General features: G+C 43.0%; 1 protein-coding gene across 2 annotated transcripts; it reads left to right on the plus strand.

The window, feature by feature from the left end:
- The first annotated feature begins 169 nt into the window (after positions 1–169).
- On the plus strand, positions 170–8,093 carry CLDND1 (claudin domain containing 1). 2 transcript variants are annotated; one of them, XM_063148314.1, is made up of 6 exons: positions 170–186; positions 573–750; positions 4,586–4,880; positions 6,104–6,211; positions 6,606–6,743; positions 6,835–8,093. In XM_063148314.1, the coding sequence occupies exons 3-6, from the start codon at positions 4,592–4,594 to the stop codon at positions 7,053–7,055; spliced, it is 756 nt and encodes a 251-aa protein (XP_063004384.1). In that variant the 5' UTR covers positions 170–186; positions 573–750; positions 4,586–4,591; the 3' UTR covers positions 7,056–8,093. The 2 variants fall into 2 exon arrangements, with proteins under 2 accessions (XP_063004384.1, XP_063004385.1); XM_063148315.1 differs by lacking the exon at positions 170–186 and adding an exon at positions 386–436.
- Positions 8,094–20,443: the final 12,350 nt, after the last annotated feature.

Here is a 20,443-nt window from a genome sequence, read left to right on the forward strand (position 1 = left end):
AGCCATCGGGAAGGACGAGGAACCATCGGGAAGGACGAGGAGCCATGGGGAAGGACTGCCAAGGGCTGCTGAGGCCAGCGCCTCCAGAAGAGGGCAGCAGAACTACATTGCCCAGCGTGCCCCGCGCGGGCGGGCGCGGCGGGCGGAAGCGGGGCCGGGCCGGGTGCGAGGCGGCGGCGATGGGCGGTGGGTGCCGGGCCGGGCCGGGCCGGGCGGTGAGGGGATGTTGGGCGGAGACGGGAGATGGGGCTGAGGGCTCGGGCCGTTCCCCTGGGGTTTGCTGTCGGTCCACAGCTGCTGCCCCCCGCGCGGGGCTGCCGCCTGGGAGGCCCGAGACCCCCGGGGGCGGTGGCGCTCCGTGGGGATGCCCGCCCGGCCCGGCCCGGTACTGGGCCGATCCTGCGGGACGGGAGCTCTTGGCCTGAGAGCTCTTCAAGTAATTTCCCCTCTCCATCTTAGCTTTATTATTTATATTTTTTTTCGTTAATGATAGCACTGGGAGATGTGTGTGAAGTAATTTAAGAGTAAAATGATGATGATATCCAGCCATTCCGTTTGCTCTTTGCTTGTAGGTCACTTGTTATGAACTGGTGGTGTGGAAGAAGCTGAATGAATGGAAGAGTCAGGGCAAAAGGGAAGTTTGCGTTTCATGCTCTCCGCTGGCCACAGGACACAAACAACGCTGTGCATCTGAAGAGACCTGGAATCATCGGAGCTGTGTGTCCTGAGGGACTCTGAGCATCTCTGAAGGTAAAAAAAGTATTTGGTAGCAATCTTTCCTAACGTTTTGTTTCCCTGATCCAGCTTGGTGTTGTTTCCAGCCCTCTCCCCATATTTGCCCCTCTTTCAGGCCTTCTAATCCCTTTCTGATTGCTGGCATGTTTCCTGAGAGAATGCCAGCGAATGCACCAGGGACTCTTTTGCAATGTCACGTAAAAGGAGTTTCTTAAATGTGGTGACCCACTGTTGGCTGAAAGGAGTGACCACAGCAACAAGATAAAAATATGCATGTTTTTGTATTCCCTTCTGCCATGGTACAGTAACTTCTTACAAAGACTGTCCAGTCTTCAGTCTTAGAGTTGATTTTTTGCCAGAATACTTGTTTTTGTTCTGTTCTCTGTTTTTTCTTCCCCAACTCTACTGACTTGTCTCCTTTGTTTTTCCCTTCTTTGAACTGCATGCAATTTAGTCATTCTCTTGAGTATTGCTTCCAGTTTGGCCTTTACCTTCACTTTTTTGAGCTTTTTTCAAAAATTTTCTTAAAATGTAAAAATTTTTATGTGTCTCATTTCTTGTAAAAAATTAATATAATTGCAGTATCTCATTAAGCACTTTTGCCTGTTTACAGCTACCTAGTGTTATCTTAAATTCGTTGCATAGCTTAGTTTCAGCTGTAATTTGTCTAAAATAGCATCTTCTGCTAGGCAAAAACATGCTGTCAGAGCTATATGAACATACCTCTTAAAACAATGAAGGTTCTTGTTGACAGCCTGTGGATAAAAAGCATTTTTATTTATTATCAATCTTTATGTCTTCATAATTAGTGTAATCTTTGGTAATAGTAATGTTATTTTTTTCATAAGTAAGTTTATTCTAAAGCACCTCCTACACATTGTTCTGCACAGAATCTTTTGCAAAGCGTGGCATTAATCCCATAAACAGGCAGTGTGTTTCTTCATGGTCTTCTCTGGTCACTATTTCTTACTGACTGTGCTCACTGCTTCCTTTGAGCTCAGCTTGGGGCTGGCAGGATGGTTTTCTCTTTTAAAGGACAACTCATTTAAGGCAGAGCTTGTTTCCTGTAGATGAAGATGCAATGGATATGCACAGTGGATGGGCAGAGTAGTCAAGTCTTCTCCACTGACAGGAAAAACTGGTTCAAGCTTTGCATGAAGTGTTGTGGAGTTCTTCATCTTTTATCTAAGCATTTGAAGTGTTTGGCAGAAGCACTGAGGGGACCTTTGTTGTAAGGAATTGTGGGCCCACTCTTACCTTGCTTGTCACTGTCCTGTCCATACTGAAAGTAATTTTGGGACAAAGGCCACACAAAGCCACTCGCTAGATTTTGGGGTCTGTAGCCCCCTTGGCTGTTCTCTCCCAATGCCTGCAATAACATTACAAGAACTGAGTGTCACTAGAATGCTATCTCCCATTTACCAAGTGGATAATGAACACAGGGCAAAGCTTTAATTTGCTGTTTGGTGATTAAGCCTTCATTTTGAAGTATTTCACTTATGAACTGTTCTTGGTTGCCAGCTGACATCAGCTCTGCCGTGTTCACAGCACATCAGCTCACAGAAGGCTGGTCCAGCATGTGGTTGTTTTTTAATGGTGATCTGGCAGGGATAATGCCAGCAGCAGCGCTCTGTATGTGGCAGCAGGGATATTTAGCTGAAAGTAAGACTTTTGGGCCAGTTCTTTTCTTTCTCTGTCTTAGGTATAAATTTGATAGGGCTTTGTCATTGTCAGCATTTATATTGAAAGGTAGTGAAATCAGTGGCCCTGATTACATTCCTTGTCACCAGACACTACTCTGAGGATGGAGCTTGTGAGTTCTTGTGATCCTTCCACCCAGAGAGAACCCTTCCTAAAGAAAGGAGTGTTGCAGAGAGTTCCTCTTGCAGTAGATGTGATTGCAGTATAGTGGAAGATCCAGACCAGCCTGCTCAGCAGCCTGTTCTGCTGCTTGCTCAGAGAGTGATCTGCTCAGCTCTGAGCTCAGCTGGGCAGCAGCTTTAGCCCTGCAGGTGCCACTTGCTCTGTTTGCTTCGGGGGCAGTGTGTGAAGGGGCAGGGATCCCTCAGTTGACTCAGTGGGGCTGAATGGTGAGGTCAGATATATACAACAGCTTGCTCTCCCTGTCCCATATCCTGTGTGCCTGGAGCAAGTCACTGGGAAAGAGAAAGAGAGTGGAAATACATAAACAGGGATTAAATACTGCACAGAGAATTTGCTTCCAAGTCTGGGCTTGATTCTATGTTTTCCACGTAAATAAAACTGGATATGATGTGTTCTCCCACCCAATATTTCTATTATCTTATAAAAGTTCACAGTTTGTAGATTATTATTTAAGTAAGTTGTGGTATGCAAACTTTGCAGTATTTTAAATGGATGGTTTTTGTTAGTTCACCACAAATCAGTTCCATTCCTTCTCATTGCTAAGGGTGCAGTTCAAGGATGGATATTGCAGAGAGTGTGGCTCATTTAATATGGAAATGAAGCATAGGAAATGATATGGGAACACATAATTTCTCCTCCTTGCAAGCCAGTTCCAGACAAATAGAGGAGCAGATGGAGAGGAAAAGAAATAAGAATGGTGCTGTTAACAGCAAACATTGATGCCTTTGAAATTCGCTTCTTTAATTTGCAGTTTGTTTCTTAGTTCATAATTTCTTACTGACAAGTCTGACTTGAGGCCCTTCACTGTTTTTTCTTGTGAATGTTGAGCTTTAAGTCATTACTGTTTCCAGTTGCGGTTTCTTTAGTTGAAAGAAAGTAGAGCAAAATATTTTGATCAAAGTGTGTGGGAGAAGGGAGGAGACAAGCAAGAGACAAGCTGATTAGATAGTAGCTCCTACCACAGCCTACCTCTAGCTGCTGAGCTAGTTTCAATTTTTTTTCCTGTCAAGTGCCTCAAGCCTGATTCATAGTAATCCATAAATTTAATCAAGCACAGAAAGCACATGAGAACAACTGGCGTCTGAGAGGAGTCCTTTGGTGCATTGCAGCCACAAAACATTTTTACTCATTAAAATTATGGTGTTGTCATAAGCATGTGTGATATTTGTGTTTTCCCCATGCCTCCTTTGACCCTGAATCTATGCCATTTGGGAGCACGACCCCACAGAGGATCCTAAGAGAGGGACACAGAGCAGAGGCCTTGTGGGAACATATGAAGGCCTTTCAGTTTTGTCCCATTGTTCCCATGAAACAGGGCACCCCCCTGTGTTGTTCTAGGTCTTCAAAAATACCACAGTATATATTGTAGCATTATTGCAGCATTTACCATTATTTCCAAGCCTGTCTTCCAGTGCTTCCTTCATGTTCTGTCTCTAGTGCCTAGATACATTTCTCTCTTCCCTAAAGGCATTCCAGCCCCTTGGCATGGCTGCCCTTTGTGAGCAGCCTGGAAGGGCTTTTTCGGCATGCCTGTGGTTCTTATCTTTGCTGTAAACACAAGCTGTGAAAGCCGTATGTGGTGGCAGGATAAAAATAACTTCTACTCTTGGTAATCTCTTAAGGAAAGCTAAGTCTTCTTCCTGGGTGTTGTGGAGGGAGTCTCTGACGTTCCCTACAATCAGGATCACAAATGGCAGCGAGCTGTGTCATCTGCTTTGAGGATGAGTTGGTAGGGCGGGCAGCCAGTGCAGCGTGGCTGGGAGAGCACGCTCTCCAGGATATCATCCCTACTTGGAACGGGCAGATCCAGTGGATGCTGGCCAGCACTCAGTGTTCCTTTGGTTCCAGCAGGTAGGAAAAGGAAGGCCTGCATATCCTGAGGGGACCGTGCAGCAGGGGCTGATGAGTATGGCACTGGTGGGATAACACTGTAGCGTTGCTCACTTGTCCCTGTGTCCCCGGCCAGGGCGCCATGATGGATAACCGGTTTGCCACAGCGCTGGTGATCGCCTGCGTGCTCAGCCTCATCTCCACCATCTACATGGCCGCCTCCATCGGCACTGACTTCTGGTACGAGTACCACACCCAGTCCCCAGCCGAGAACGTTAGTGAGGCCGGGAGGAGCATCTGGGAGGAGTTTGTCAGCAAAGATGCAGATGAGAAGACGTACACGGATGCGCTCTTCCGGTGCAACGGCACGGTTGGATTGTGGCGGAGGTGCATCACTGTACCCAAAAACTCTCACTGGTACAGCCCACCAGGTATCTCCAGAGCAGTTATCACTTCCCTGGCTTCCCTGGGGTGCTGTGTGCTAACTTCCTCAGAACAGACTCATGCCACTTTGTTACTCCAGAAGGCTTATTTCTAGCTTTTGTTTTGGTTGGTTGGGTTTTTAATAAAGACAGTCCAGATTTTTAAAGAAGCAAAGGGCAAAATGGTCTGTGGCTGTCAGTGCTGCAGTTTCTGGGTTTGACACATGATACTTGATCTAAATTTAGTCTTACGAGCTTGATTTTTATTTTGTCTCAGCTGTCCAGTTGGGGATACCTTTATAGTTGCTCTACCAGTTACTGTCTTTTTAGGATAGATCCTGGGGTCTAGTAATGGAATAAAGACACTACTTTATCAAGGAGGTGCTCATTCCTTTTAGCTAGTCATTCACTTGTTTCACATCACAAATATCCCACCTTTGCATCAGCACACTTGGAATCCTTGAATGGATATAGAGTGAAATATTTGTATTATTTTTTCAAGTCATTGGGGGATAAAATGTGTGGCAAACAATTATTTTAATTGCTTCAAAGTTAATTTTGAGTGCTTGCTCAAAATTTTGAGTATATGTGAACTCCTTCATTTTGAATCTTCTTAAAGACGTACTTTAACTACATTTTGTGGAGAAAAAAACATGGATGAAATACTTTTTTTTTTCCTCTCTCATGCAAATACTTATTTTGGAAGACAATTAAACCAGTTCTGCTCAATAGTATTCTCAAAGTAAAATCTGAGGTAGAAACTTAGTGTAAAGAAGCAAATCCTTCATGTTCTTTAAATAGGCCTTTCTGTCCCACTTTTGTCTTTAACTGTTAGTATGAGACCACATCCTGCATGTGGAGATAAGCAGACCTTAGTTAAGGGACCCTGAGCTCAAGACTAGGTGACAACATAGTTCAGCATCATATGCCACCACATTACTTTGCCAGTATGTTACACATGGCACAATTATCTGTGGATAATCCATGGAAGCTTGAAGATTCTGCATGTAAGAATGCTTATCCCTTAGTGTAGTACCTCATAACAGACACATTGTGCCAACTACATCATAGGGAAACATGTACAGATCTGTTTGGAGAGGTAATTTTTTTTTACAAATGGAACTCTGAGGAGCTTCCTAGCTCAAATTATTGGGAAAGGAGGATTTGAAAGCGGGGAAGGAGGGTTGAGGGGAGACACCTAATGGCAGCTTTTTCTTTTTTTCCACCCCTAGAAACTGATATGACTACAAACTGCATCAGTTTCTCCCTCTCTGATCAGTTTGCAGAAAAGTACATAGAGCCTGGAAATCACAACAGTGGCACGGACTTGAATCGGACTTGTAAGTGTCTTTCACTTGTAGTAGATAAACAAGTAGAATTAAAAAAAGTTGTTTCTTAAATTCAGTCACTAGTGAGGAAAGATTCTGTCTCCCTTGGTCTTGCTCACCATTTATTGTTTTTTACAGGTGCACAGGCAGTAGGTCAAAGTTTAAAAGGAAGACATAGATGTGTTAGCAAGGGTTTTGCCTATGAAGGCAGTACAGGGATTTGTGAGTTAACAAATTAGGTTCTTTCTGTTTCAATGGAATCTTTGGTCCTTTTTGACTATGTAGAATGTAGAATGTCTGATGAGGCAGAAACAGCAGCGTAGAAGGGAATGTTAAGATGGTGGGAGAAGATCTTTTTCCAGCCCATTTTCAGCAGAAGTGACTGGTGTGTTTTGTTCCCATGCAGATCTCTGGCGGTTGCAGTTTCTCCTGCCCTTTGTCAGCATCGGCCTCATGTGCTTTGGGGCTCTGATTGGGCTCTGTGCCTGTGCCTGTCGCAGCCTTTACCCAGCCATTGCCACTGGAGTCCTGCATTTGCTAGCAGGTAAGTATCCTGCCATCCTCCTCCAGAAGCTCAGGAGTAGCCCTGGAGCTCCGTGGGTGAGCTCACTGTGCTTTGCTGCTTGCCTCCCCAGGGCTGTGCACGCTGGGCCTCGTTGGATGCTATGTGGCTGGGATTGAGCTGCTCCATAGGAAGCTGCCTCTGCCCGAGGATGTGAAGGGTGAATTCGGCTGGTCCTTCTGCCTCGCCTGTGTGTCAGCACCTTTGCAGTTCATGGCAGCTGCTCTTTTCATCTGGGCAGCTCGCACCAACAGGAAGGAATTCACCCTCCTGAAAGCCTACCGTGTGGCTTAAGGGCTGCTGGTGCAGTCTGGGCTTTCTGTATTAGAACCACTTCTCCCCCAGCCCTTACTACTTTTTTCTTTCAGTCAGAATTTTATCATGTACTGCATGCTTCTTGCCAGTCAAGACAATTTAGCCTGCAGGCCCTGAAGACAAAGACCTCTGGGCTAAATGACCAAAGCCTGCCAGAAGTCTGCAGAACTTGAACAGGTTTTTTAATTGGGTTTTTTTAAGAATTGTGATTATTTTTTAAGCTACCTTTGGTTCTTAACAGTTCCCCTTAGTTAGATGTACATGCCCCTTCCTAATTTTATTACCCTGTCAGCCTGGAGGAAATAGAAGTGGTGTTGTGTGTTGTGGGGTGGAAGAGAGACAAGAGAAGGTGCAGGTACGAAAGAATGGGAACCTCAGTGCACAAATAATACATAATCAGGAGCTGTCTGCTGTGTGACTGAAGCAGGCAGTACCTACAGGGAGCACCCAAGAGACATGAGGGAATTCAGAAACCTCTGTTATGGAAATACTGTAGCTGAATTAGTCTGTAGCTGGGCTCTGGATCTCCTGTTATCACTAGTTTGCTGCATTTTGTGGCATCTGCCAAAACTGCTGGAGGCAGAGCAGGCAGCTGGGGCACTGCCTGTACAGCACACCCTTCTGAAGGCACACTCTGGACTTGCTTCTGCCCAGGAGTGGGATTAGATGGCCCTCATGGAGCTCTGTCCTGCTGTAGCTCCACTGCTTCCAGGACCCAGGCTAGTTTGGTATCTGCACTACATGTGATTGTGCACTCTAATCTTAATTTGTGGTGCTTTTGCTTGATGTGGAATAAGGCTTTCTTCTCTCTTGTTGAAAATGACCTCCTCACTAGATTTTTGGTTTTAATTTGGTTTAGTGTATGTGTGTATATGTACATATATAAACTTAACTTTTCTTAAACCTCACCTGTTTATCCTGTATAGCACACAACAGGGTTTTTTAAAAGGTGCTGCTCTTTTCCCCTCTTGTTTAAATTAAATAATAATAGTAATAATAAAGACTCAGAAATTTTCAGCATTGCATGAATCTGATGGGAGGGTGAGGGAATGGTCTAGAGTGGATTTTACTTGGGGAAGGAAGAACCAGTGTCTAGATCTGTTTTCATGGAAATGTCACCAGAAACAATGACATTAGATCAAATATTTTAAATTAAAATCACTGCAACTTTAGCCATACTAGGTGACATATCATATCTAGAAAACAGTGTTCCAAGACTGAAGTGTTTAATTCTGAGGCCTTGGCTCACCTTGTTTCCTTATTTCAGGCTTAATAAATGAAGTGTGCCTTAGGAGAAATAATTCCTGACAAAATGAGGGATGGCAAAGATTCTGTGAGATACTGGTTGATGAGTATGACACAGAAGGAAGCATTTTTGTCTCATGGCTGTTTTTCTATTGTACCTTCTTGCTTTTTTTTCCTTGTAGGTGTTTCTACCCAAGCTATGTTTGCTGGGTCAGCAAACAGCCCTAGTCAAGATTTCCCTGAAGCTTGGGTATAACTGCTTGTGTAATTTCTTGTATTTTTTTTCCTCAAGTCTGTGACAGGGTTTTATAATTATCACTGTTGAAGCCTTTACAAGTAAAACAGAGATGATGAAAACCAGAATCACTGAAAAGCAGTGGCAGGCCATTCAAGATAATCCTCTTTCTCCTGCTGTTGAGTAGTTTTTTTATTTTTCTTCCTTAAACAGTCTCTTTCCTTCCCTACAATGTCTGGGTCAGTTGTAAGCTTGTGAGAGGAGGTGTGGTACTTTTGTGCAGTATCTGAGAGTAAATGAAAATCTGTGCTGCCTGATCTGTACTGATAGGCTGTTTTTTCAGAGTAATTATCCTGACTTAGATAGATAAGGCCTAACAGCTCAGCTTGTCATGTTCCTCATTTTTTAGAATTACTAGGGCACGCAAGCCTCAGCGTGGGTCAAAAGGACTGCAGTTGCTATTCTGCAGTTTGGGAGGAAACACTGCTGCTGATTTTATCTAGTACACTTTATGAGGTTTTTTTCTTTTTTTTTTTTGTTTTCAGGAGCTGGCAGAATAATTGTATTGTGTGATTTTAATCTGAGCAATGGAAATCCCATGCCCTCACTCTCCTCTTGTATGGGACACTTACTTTTCTGAAATGTAAATCTCAGTTTTCAAATTTTGGCTTTCTTGCTTTCTGTCTATAACAGAAGACTTGTTATAGACAGAAAAGGGGATGTTAGAGGTGCTGTCAGTTCTCTCTTCATAATTTTAAATACTAGCAAAACTAAGATTGCCTGCTTGTGTCTGTGCCTGAGACAAAAGAGGCTTTAATTGAGCCTCGATTTGGATCTTCTTAAGTAAAATGAGAGTTGCCTTTCAGATTTTGTGGGGGTTATTTTCTGTTTTGCCTTTTTGTAAAAATTTCTTCATCAGAGTGGGTCTTGGTGAGAGGCAAATCTCTCCCAGAAAGAGGGCTGGCTCTCTCTCTTTGGGGTGGTGGATCTGTGTATTGCTGTCTTGCTTTGTAACTGTGTGTTTTGCTCAAGGTTCTTGAGCAAAGAGTTCTTGGACTGCTGGCTTGGGTCCAATAAATGGCATTGGAGGAAAGAACAACAGAGGAGATACTGAAGATGGAGTAATTCTGTAAAAGAGGTGATTCAGCACATTAACAAATAATGAGACCCAGAGTGTGTGACACAGGCCCTTCACACTGACATGACTTGTGTTCAGAGGCTGTCTTCAAGAGGAACTTGAGGCATGTGTCTATGTTTGTGGTCATGGACATGTGTGCAAGTGCAGACACCCTTGCTCAAAAAAGGAAAAATTGCTTCAACTCAGGAGGATAAAAGGCTGTACTTGTATTCCTCAGTCCTTTATGGTCTGACCATGGAATATGTTTGCTGATACTGGTTCAGTGCTGAAGGTAGGGATGGGGCAAATACAGTCAGATGAAAATAGGAGAAAAAAGGGGCTATTATGTGTCTGTGTGCACAGGGAAAATGGCACACACCTCTGACACTGTTGTATGGGTTGGTGAAAGTGAATAGAATCAGTACCAAAGGAAAAGGAAAAACAAGAGGAGGAATCTGGAATGAATGTAAGAACTGAGGACTCTTGGCACTAGATGGGAACAAGCTCCCAGGACTCCAGCATGATCCCCATGTGGAATTGTGTAGCCAGGATTGCCAAGGCCAGCTGCTGCTCCTGCACCACTCACAGCACCGTCACAGTGGTGACTTAAGTGGGTGAATTGTCCTCTTGTGCTTATGAGAAGCTCCCAAAGGTTCTGTTCCCCAAATGTGAGGTCAGGAAGCTGCATTTCAAACAGGCCACTGTAGTTGTTTCTTCCTCACAGGCTTGGGTTTGTTTTCCTGCCAACTCTGAAACGTCTGGGAAAGCAGGACTAGCAGAAAGCTTCACAGATCAATTAAGTTTTTAGTCTTGGTAGCAGCCTCTTCTTTTTTTTCCTTTTGTTTCCTTCAAATGGATGTTTTCCCTATTCTCTCCCCATGCTCCAGCACTTCTGAGGAGGAACTGATCAATGAAGTTGCAAAGAGGGGGTTTATTACTGTGTCTGTAAGGACAGCTCCTGCTGGTTTTAGAGATGGCTGAAAACAGAAAAGTCAATCCCATTTCCTTAGTTTAATAAAAAAGTAAGGAAATAAAAAGTAGTATAGAGCAGACACAAAATACTGGTTTGTTGTGTAAAGAGGACAGTTTGTCACATACAGAAGTAATGATATATTTTGGGTGCAAGTAGTACGAGAATCTGGGATGACCCAAGAAGCCTTTCTAAATCTTGTCATGCCAGAAACTGTCTTAATCTGGTTTTCCTTCTGGATCATGCTGGCCTAGTGATCTTTCCTCAGAGCAGGTCTGTTGCAGTCTTCTTGCTATAGTGATAATGAATGCCTCCTCTCTCCTCATATGAAATGCTCTGAAGTATTTTTTGATAAGGATTTTGGTTAGAGTTTTATTTTGTTTTGTTTTCATCTGATTTTTGCTGCATAGGGCTGGCACCAAGTTGTGTACCAGCTTGCAGTCAGCCTCTTGCAGTGTTGTTCTGTGATCCAAGGCAATGACTTCTGAAAAGCTCTCTCCCACTTTTTAGCATTGTGTGTACTCAGCCAGCACCTGTTATTCAAAGGAAAATTCTGAAATGTCAGCAGCTTGTTATCATCACATCTCAGACTGACTATCCACGCACTATTTGTGTGTATTTCCTGCTTGAGTGGATTGTGTGTCTCAACTGAGAGGACAACATCTTGAAGCTGCTTTTTTTTTTTTTCTCATTTCCTCGGGAATAGCTAGAGTTTGTGCTATAGAACTTTATAAACTGGTTTTAAATAGGAAAGGATCAAAAATTTGCATGCTTGCTTTTAACTTTCCTATTGCTGTAGAATATTGCCCTAACTTTTTAAACTGTGGCTTTCAGGACTATAGAGTGACAAATGAAGCCTTTGTTCAGGTAATGGTTTAGATATATGGCAGTGGAAGAGTGACTCCTCCATAACTGGAAGATTGCATAGGTGTCTGTTGTGGCAATAACAGCCATATGCAAAATTACCATTTAACAAGCACTTGTCTGCCTACTGCTACATGCCAAGCCTTTGTACAAACCAATGAGCACTGGAAAAAAAACGTGAAAGTAATAATATATTCCACTCCTTTGTCTCCTCCTTCCTTCTAAATTTACCCCTTTTAAAAATAGCTGCAAGGGACAGTGTTTTATTTATTCCTCAGGTTAGAGCCATGAGTGTCAGATGTCTCTGCTCCACGCTTTCTGTGTACAGACAAGGGTAAAGATAATGCCTGATTTTTGTAGGGGATCCAAGCATCTCTATTGCACTGGGTTTCCTGAGGTGAAGACTGAAAATCTTCACAGAAGCTAGAACCTTTTGTTTAATAAGAATTGTTACTCAATCAGAATCCTCTTTTTAAAAGATAGGGATTTTTTTAATAGTTTATATTTTCACCCACCTTTCTCACATCTTTCATGTGCCTCTTTTAAAGTCTGTCTTACATTAAAATGCTTCAGAATACTATATTTTTATATATTCCTGTCCCTGGAAGCTCAGCCACGAGGAGTTGCATTGCCTGTGTTAGTATGGAATGTCCTTTGCTCTGCCAGGCGAGAGTGATGAGAGCCTGTCCCAGCAGTGTCCATCCACCACGTGCCATCAGTATTTGTACTCTTGGACTGAGCTACAGAGTCAGCCCTGCAGTGAATTTGGGGCTTTTCTCATCCTCTGAGGCCAAGTACAGATTCCATCTTTAGGTGATGGGATTTTTTCGGAAATTTTTCTACAGGGCCAGGTAGCTGATGCTGTTGGCTTAGTGACCATGAAAATACCTTTTTTACGTTAAATAGTTTCCATGTGAATTTCCTGGGAAACTTTCTCATTCTCAGAGGATTTGCCTGTGACAAACAGTGTAAGGCCACCTGAAGTGTTTACACTAACATTGATTTCACTGTTGACTGAGTCCACTGGGTGATCACTAAGTTGGTGGGTTTTGGAGCACTGGCTGGGTGAGAGCAGGAGTGTGCTGGACTGGCAGTGCAGAGTGGATGCTAATTTTCTGTGGTGCCTCAACTCTGCTAGAGCCTTCCTGCATGCTGGAGAGCTGTTTCCACAGCCTTTCCAAGTGCTGGGTCTCAGCCCTGCACTGCCCAGTGCTCCTTTATGCATGCTAATTCCCTAATTTAAACAAACTGCTTTGTGTGGGTGATTCTGTGGTCCCGGTGACTTAAGTAATTTCTCCAGCCCTCATAAAATTGCTTTGAAATTAAGAAAGGCATGGGGTTCTTGCCCACAAATCACATCTACTTTCTGAATGCTCTCTAGGGCTGTAGCAGTGGTTTCTTCTGCAAACAGATACCTTTTGTCTTGTGCTGAAGTGACCCATTCAACCAGCTGGCCTTGATTTGCATTTTGATGTTTACTTCTACACAATACAACAGCAGCAGTGGTGTAGAACCACGGTGTCTGCCCAGCGCTGGGACTGCTCGGGTTCACTAAAGGTCTTGGAGTTCTGGGAAGTGGTGACCCATCCACAGATAATGAGGATGTCACCAGCGGTGGCAGTAGCACGGTGCTGCTGGCAGAGGCATCCCAGTGTCCCGATGCAGAACTGGGAGGTGAGGCGGGACAAGCTGCTGGACTGGTCAGGTTGCAGTGTGATGTGAGCAGCCCTGGAGAGTGTGTCCCAGCTTCTGGAGCAGCTTCACCATCCTGCCTGAGCCACTGCAGACCAGCCTGGGAGCAGCACTGGGACAGCTGCGCCCCTGGGGTGAGGGATGGACAGCACGGACCACGCTCGCTCTGGGATTTCCCCTGCGTGCCCACCGGGGCTCGAAGGGGCTGGAGCAGCCAGGGCTGTCCTCTGCTGGGAGCGCAAGGAAGTGCGCAGCATTGTGGGGAGAGGAAGCCAGACCTGTTTGGCGGCAGATAAATTTGCTTTCCCTTCAGTCACCTTTGTGAGCTGACAAGAGTGGCATCATCCAGGTGGCAAACTTGTTCCTTCCCTTCTGTGTCTCCTTGCTTCCTTGCCCCAGCTCCTGAATGTCCTCTCGCTGATTATCCCCTCCTTGTCTCTCTTTTTCACCACATTAAATAAACTAGCTACTCAGGTCAGAGACACTTTGGGCCATCCTTGGAAGACCTTAAATCTGTCCATATTACCATTGCACACCCAGCTGGGTGCATCTGGAAGCCTAAAACCAGCTAATTGGAAATGTGAGGCAGAGGGACATGTTAGGCCAGGCAACTACAGCCACTGGCGCTCAATTTAACATGGACTGGATGCTGTTGGCTCTGCTCCGCCAGTTGCTCAATTTACAGTTTAAACTCTCTGCATCCACTGTTTAGACAATGAGAATTAAGAGCTTCATTTGCAGTAAAAGATAAGCACTGTACAGTCTGGGCTCTGCTTTTGTTACGCTCCCTGCTCTGGGTCATCTTCAACCCAGGAGATGCCAGCAGGCAGCTGATAGCTTCTTGGTCCATGGACATTGTTGGTGTTCAACAGGCTGTCAGGAAAACAGAGATCAACTGATGGAGCACTAGAGAAAATTGCCATGGTGGTGTTATACACAATGCAAATATTCTGGTCTACAGATAAAGACAGTAGGGGCTATTTCCCCCCTCCATTTTTCAGCAGCTGTATCATATGTTTAGCTTGGGTTTTTCCCCTATTGCAGGTAATTTTTAGATTAATTGGTAGAATTTCTAGAAATTACAGGAGTCACCTTTGTCTTCTCATTTGAAGAGAATATTTTCAACAAAGATGTCACAAATTTCAAGCTCTCTAACTTAATAAAAAATTATGAACGTTAGCTGAAGCAGTGAGAATGGACAAAGAAAGTCACTGAAAAAGAAGATTGAGGAAGTTGAATTTCAGGGAAAGATTATGTTTTCTCTAGGTTTCCTATTCTGGGGCATAGTGAATTGGAATATGTGTAAAAAATGCAGAAAACAATTGTTCATCACTTGACCACATTCAGCCTTAAGTGGCATTGTGTGTTGAAGCTGTAAATAGCTGGGGGTGTCCTAAGAGGAGTGAACGCCGCCTCTAGAACTTTTAGAAACCATAACCTACAGAATAGGGAAGGAAGGATTTTTGTGTGGGTCAGGTGACATTTTTTACAAAGGAAATTAATGCAGATAATTGTTGGTAGTTGTCCACATCCACTGGTGAAAGGACAGAAGGTAACCTGTAGTAAAGGAGCACTAAGCTGATGGACTGGGAAAAAAATCTCAGTTTTGGTGTGCTTGATTCTGGGTGGATGATTGTTTGTCCTTTCAGCCCTACGTTGTTCCTCATCCAAGCCATCTTCAGGAAGATGTGTCATCTACCCAAGAGCTCATCTCCTGAGTGTTAGAGAGAAAGTCTGTGGGACTTCCTTTAATTCTGTCACACAATTATTTGTGAAATACAAATACCAAAACCACTAATTAAACATGGACCCTCAAATGAGTATTGTGAAATTTGATGAAGATTCAATTACTTATTTTACCCAAGATACTGTCTCAAGATGTGTTCCAAAAAGTCTCTTACATAGGTGTTTCTTAAAATCTTTGTTTGTTGTATTTGTTTGAGATGTGTTTAATTTGGGGCTTATTTAATCTAGTTATTCAGTGAGGCAAACCTGAGGAAATGATGATGTCTATGTGTTTGTGATGTTGTCATTCCTTCCCCTTTAGAATTTACTGGCCAGTTCAAGCCATAGGGGCTGAAATACTAGTTCTGTTTCTTGTAAAGGAACCTCATGGAGGACAAGGACACTGGTGGTGCCTCTATTGAAGGTGACATCTGCGTGCAGACTAAGATATTCTAAGCAGAATAATCCTTTGTCTAGATGGCAATTCATGGTTATCTTACCCTTCTTTTTTAATCCCAGATGTCACTGTTACTCAATGAATGAGAGGTATTAAGTATCTAGACTTTTTAAAGTGATTTTGCAAAACATTAAAGAAATGCACTGGGGTTTGCTCTCCTGGATTTAGAACAAACAAAAGACCAGCCTTGAAATCCTGCAGACATTAGAGTGATGCCATGCAGATCTGGTCTATAAAATTCACAGTAACTGATACATAAGTGTTTGGAACCTTGATCCAGCATTCTAAGTCTGTCACTTACTGTAAATGGAGCAGCTCTGTTTAACTCTGACATGATACATCTCACCATATTCCTGTCCCCTTTATGGCATTTCCTGTAGGGCTGAAATGAGACCACACATATCATTTGTAGCCAAGAACAGCTGTCTCTTAGGCATTGCTGGATAATTCACAGGGACTTACATTAAAAATTTGTCATAAATAGCAGAATAAGGGCAGATGTTTGATATGGGCAGTGAGATGTCTTTTTGATGTTTATTATGCTGAATCAGGGTGAAAGTGATCAAAGAAAAGCATCAGAAATTAGAGGTGATAGAGAACTAGACAAAAGAAAAATTTGGAAAATAAGTCTGAGCTGTAAATAATAAAGCTGACATTCCTTCTGGCCGTGCAGGAAAGCAGACAGCTTCATACTAGTGACACAGGCATATCTGTTATGAGATAATATTCTTCTTCAGCTTATTCACACAGAAGTACTCATCAGCAGTTTCCCCACAAGCTTCTTTGGAATTTACCTCTAAAAATGATGGTTTTTGAGCACGATTTCTTTGTTATAGATTTCTCTTTCTTTTTACAGATTTCTAAGGCAGAATTCTCTTTCAAATAGGAAATAACTTGTTTCTCATCATACTGTTCTTCTAATAAGAGATTCTGCCCTATCTGAAGTCATTGTGTGCTTCATTCTTGAGCTCCCCTTTGTTCTCTGTGTCTTTATTTTTTAATGAAAATTCTTTCTAATGTGTGACTGATTGCTCTCAGATGAGTCCTTTGAACTGTTTCCAGCTGTGTCATTGAAAGCTGTACAGATCTTTTCATAGTGACAAAATTTACCAAACAAGAGGAAAACATTAAAATCATGAGCAGGTAAGCCCATGGAGATAAGAACTGGTCCAGCTGGAAGTAATCAAATTTGAAGAGGGTTTCTAGCATCTCAATGCCACTTTGGATCTGTGATGCTGATGTAATAGGTTTCGTATTCAAAACTTAGAAGGAAATGCTGTGAGTTCAATTCTGGTATACCAGAGTTGATCACACACTTAAGGGTTTAAAATAAATTTTTAAGATTTTAGTATTAGATGTTAATTTTGCTTCAACATATTGCCCTGCACTTATAGAAAAAATAAGGAGAGACTTTGGGACTTTGTTTCTTGCCTAGACTCTGTGTTATAGGGAATTTGTTTTGAAACCACGTTGTGGCTTTCAGCTCATGGGGTTTGCTTTGCAGCTTTCTTTGTTTTTGAGGCAAACAAAACCTTAGTAAGAGAACTGTCTCCCTAGAGATCACTGCATCAACACTTATAATCTCTAGGATTATGCTGCTTTGTAGAATGTCAGACTGCTTCAAGGTCGACAAATTTACTTCTTCTGAGGCATTATCCTATGAAGAACTACAAAAATATTAGGTTAAGAGAAAGTGTCAGCCAGCTGAACATTTCCAATCCCTACTTTTTCACAAAGCCTGTTAATATCAGGCTTCCAGTTAAAGCTCTGTAGGATGGTACAGAGACAAGTGAGCAAATAGCACAATGGAGCCCTGAATATACAAGTTAAAGTAAACACACAAATACACTATTATGCCCATGGGCAAAATATCAGTCTTGGCACTTCTCACCACATGTAGGTAGTAAGAAATGCAAATTCAGAAATCTTCTTTTACAAGTCAAATATAGTAATTATAGTCAGAAAAGGTTGGCAGAGAAGAAAGTGAAATATTTTCTTTCAAAGAAAATAAGATGTGACTCAGAAAACAATATTTTGGTCATTTCTGGCATTAACATAAGTTGATAAGCAAAAATTAATTCAGCAGTAGTCTCAGAAAAATACTCTCTGTATGAACAGTAAACAAAGCACCAAACACATAACTTGGCAGTGGTTGGAATGTGTGAAGACGTGCTCAGCGCTGTGCAAGAGAGGATAGCACACTTGCCAAGCCAAATTTAAACTAAACAGTGGCCTAACTATTGCTCTGCCAGGGAAAGCCAAACTGAAATGCCAAGGAAAATATAAAGGTTAAAATATCAGGGAATATAGTGATTACTGAGAAACATGTTTTGATTGATGGATGTATATATTTACAGTTAAACTTGCTAAACAAGTGATGCCCTTGGTAGATCTACAGACAAAACAATTGCTAATGGAAGCGCATTCATGTGATTTTGGCTTTTCTCTAGCAAAACTGCAGAAAAATTGAATGTTTTGGAAACAAAACAAGTAACATCTTCTGTATAACTTACTCGAAGAATTAGATTGCTTGTGTCACTCAGTCCAGCAGAGCTTGATGGAATTCTGTTTGAAGAAAAAAACCTACAATACATTGTATTCCTAAAGTAATAGAAGACATGGGCAAATAGACAGAATCCTTGTACTGAAGTACATAAAGCCAAGGAACCAACTGACCAGTGCCTGGATCCCTGGCAAGAAAATGGAGCACCTCACTCTGGAGACATCTCTATTCACGTGGATGAGAAGAAAATCAGTAGTAGTCAGCATGGATTCACTAAAGGTAAATGGTTGTGTTCTACAATGAAGCAATCACCTGGGTGGATGAGGGGGAACAGTGGATATTGTCCACCTTGACTTCAGCAAGGCTTTTGACACTGTCTCTCACAGCATCCTCATTCTCGAACCCAGGAAATGTGGACTGGATGAGGGCACAGTGAGGTGGATTGAAGTGAATGAACAGCAGATCCCAGAGGGTCGTAATCAGTGGCACGGGGTCTAAATGGAGATCACTAGTGGTGTCCCTCAATTCTGGACCTGGTATTAACTTCTCCGTCAGTGGAGACTTGGGTGAAGGGGAAGAGGCCTCCTCAGCAAGTTCACTGATGACACAAAGCTGGGAGGAGTGGTCAATACCCCAGAAGTCCGTGCAGACCTCAACGGGTTGGAGGGATGGGCAGAAAGTCCCCACAAAACAGCCCATGTTTGGAGCTCTTGTCATGCTGTAATACACTGCCTGCCCAGCAGAGGAGTTTGAGAACCAAAAAAATCTGTATCCTCAATCCAACAGAAGTAGGAGTAAATATTGATGGAGTTGCCCCTCAGCTAATTTCCAGGCAGAAGCCAGAGAGAAACTGTGAGTAGCCAAAGAAGTGGCACAAGCTTTACCACTGTTCACACTCATTCTTCTGCCTTCATCCTCTCACAGGTCCCAAATAGATTGAGTATTCAGTATAGCTTTGCTTGTGAAGATACTGAAATCTTCAATAAGTCTTGTGTCAAAAAGTTCAGGAGCTGATTGCAACACATATCAGAGGTGTTCAGAATGACAAGAATGCCTTCAGGCAGACATGGATGCTGCTTACTGTGCAAATATGACAGTGATAGAGATCAGGGACTTGATGTCCAGGGGGATATGCACGGATAGGAACAAGATGCAAAAAGAGACAAAATACACAAGTTCCAAACATACAATAGAGCAAAGTGGGAAGGGTGAGTGTCTAGACTGTGAGAAAATGCACTGAAGTAGAACACAGACATTTTAACTAGGGCTATCTGGAGCTGACCTACTCTGTGCTACCCAGCCTAAAAGGCCACACACCCTACATCAACTTACCCAATTTATCATTGCAGATCTTTTTTCTGCTAACTAATCAAGCATTCTTATTGAAGGCAGTTTCTTGGTGTGTTGGGAACTGGGTGAACTCCTGAACTCTCAAGTGATGGCTGGCATCCATGAAGTGATAAGACATTTCATCAGGCACAGCTTGTTATCTCATTCCACCACCTCACAACCAACAGCATTCTAGTCATACATTAGCACTTAAAATTATAAATATACTGTGTTCTTCAGTGCAGTCTTAATTTTTCTGTAAGCACTACGTCTGGTATGAGATACAGGCAAGAGAGCAAGGTAGAGATTGAAAATTTCCTATACCTGTAAGCAAAAGGCTACATGAAGTCATAATCAAAATGCCTCACCTGAATTATTCACTGACTATAAGAGAGACAGCTTGACTGAGAATTGAGATCTCCATGGGGCTGGGGACTTCCTGTGTTGGCAGCTCCTTGCTGTGTCTCAAGGCACAAGGCACAAAGTTCTTCAGCATTCAGATCACAGCAGCATTCAGCCCTCTTGTGCCCAGGACCAAACCTGATCAAAGTTGTGGGCTTTGGTCTGATAAACCCTTGTCATGTAAGGGAGGAGAGGACTGGCACTGGCACTGCAAATGTGGTCATTTACCTGCCACAAGGACAAAGCCTGAAGAGGAGATATAATACAGGCAGCATGCCCTCATCTAGGGGCTGGCCAGACAGCAAAAGCCCACAAACCTGCTGGGTGACCATAGTGACCAGCCCAGAGCATTGTGTACCAGCAGAACAAATCGCAGAGCCATCTCCTCTCTTCTTCCTGAAGGGTGGAGCTCTTTTCACTGTCCTGATGCTTTTTTCCTTGTCTTTTTTTTCCCCGAAACCTTTTGATATACCCAACATGGAACTCAGAAAACAACAATTTCCAAAGTAGCAGAGGTGGTGAGTCATGTAACAAAACAAGGTAGCAGTATTCAATATGAATGTTGGTGCAGATGTGTACATATCTATAGAAAGAGAGAGGTTTTGAAGGGCCTGTGGATGGAATGCACTGTGCGAAGTACAGTATTTTGAACTTGGGCTTGAAAATTCAGACTGGCATTGTGGAAGTAGTGAAGAGGAGTTTCTAGGGTACTTTAATTAATACAAGTTCAATTGTGTGTCTCCATGTAGGTTAACAAAATCCTGGTCTGATGAACTGCAGAGGGTTTCCAGGAATGCTTAAAAGCTTGCTGTCATGGTTTCACTTGCC

This window comes from Melospiza melodia, chromosome 2 (genome assembly GCF_035770615.1).
Source record: "Melospiza melodia melodia isolate bMelMel2 chromosome 2, bMelMel2.pri, whole genome shotgun sequence".
Taxonomy (NCBI): Eukaryota; Metazoa; Chordata; class Aves; order Passeriformes; family Passerellidae; genus Melospiza; species Melospiza melodia.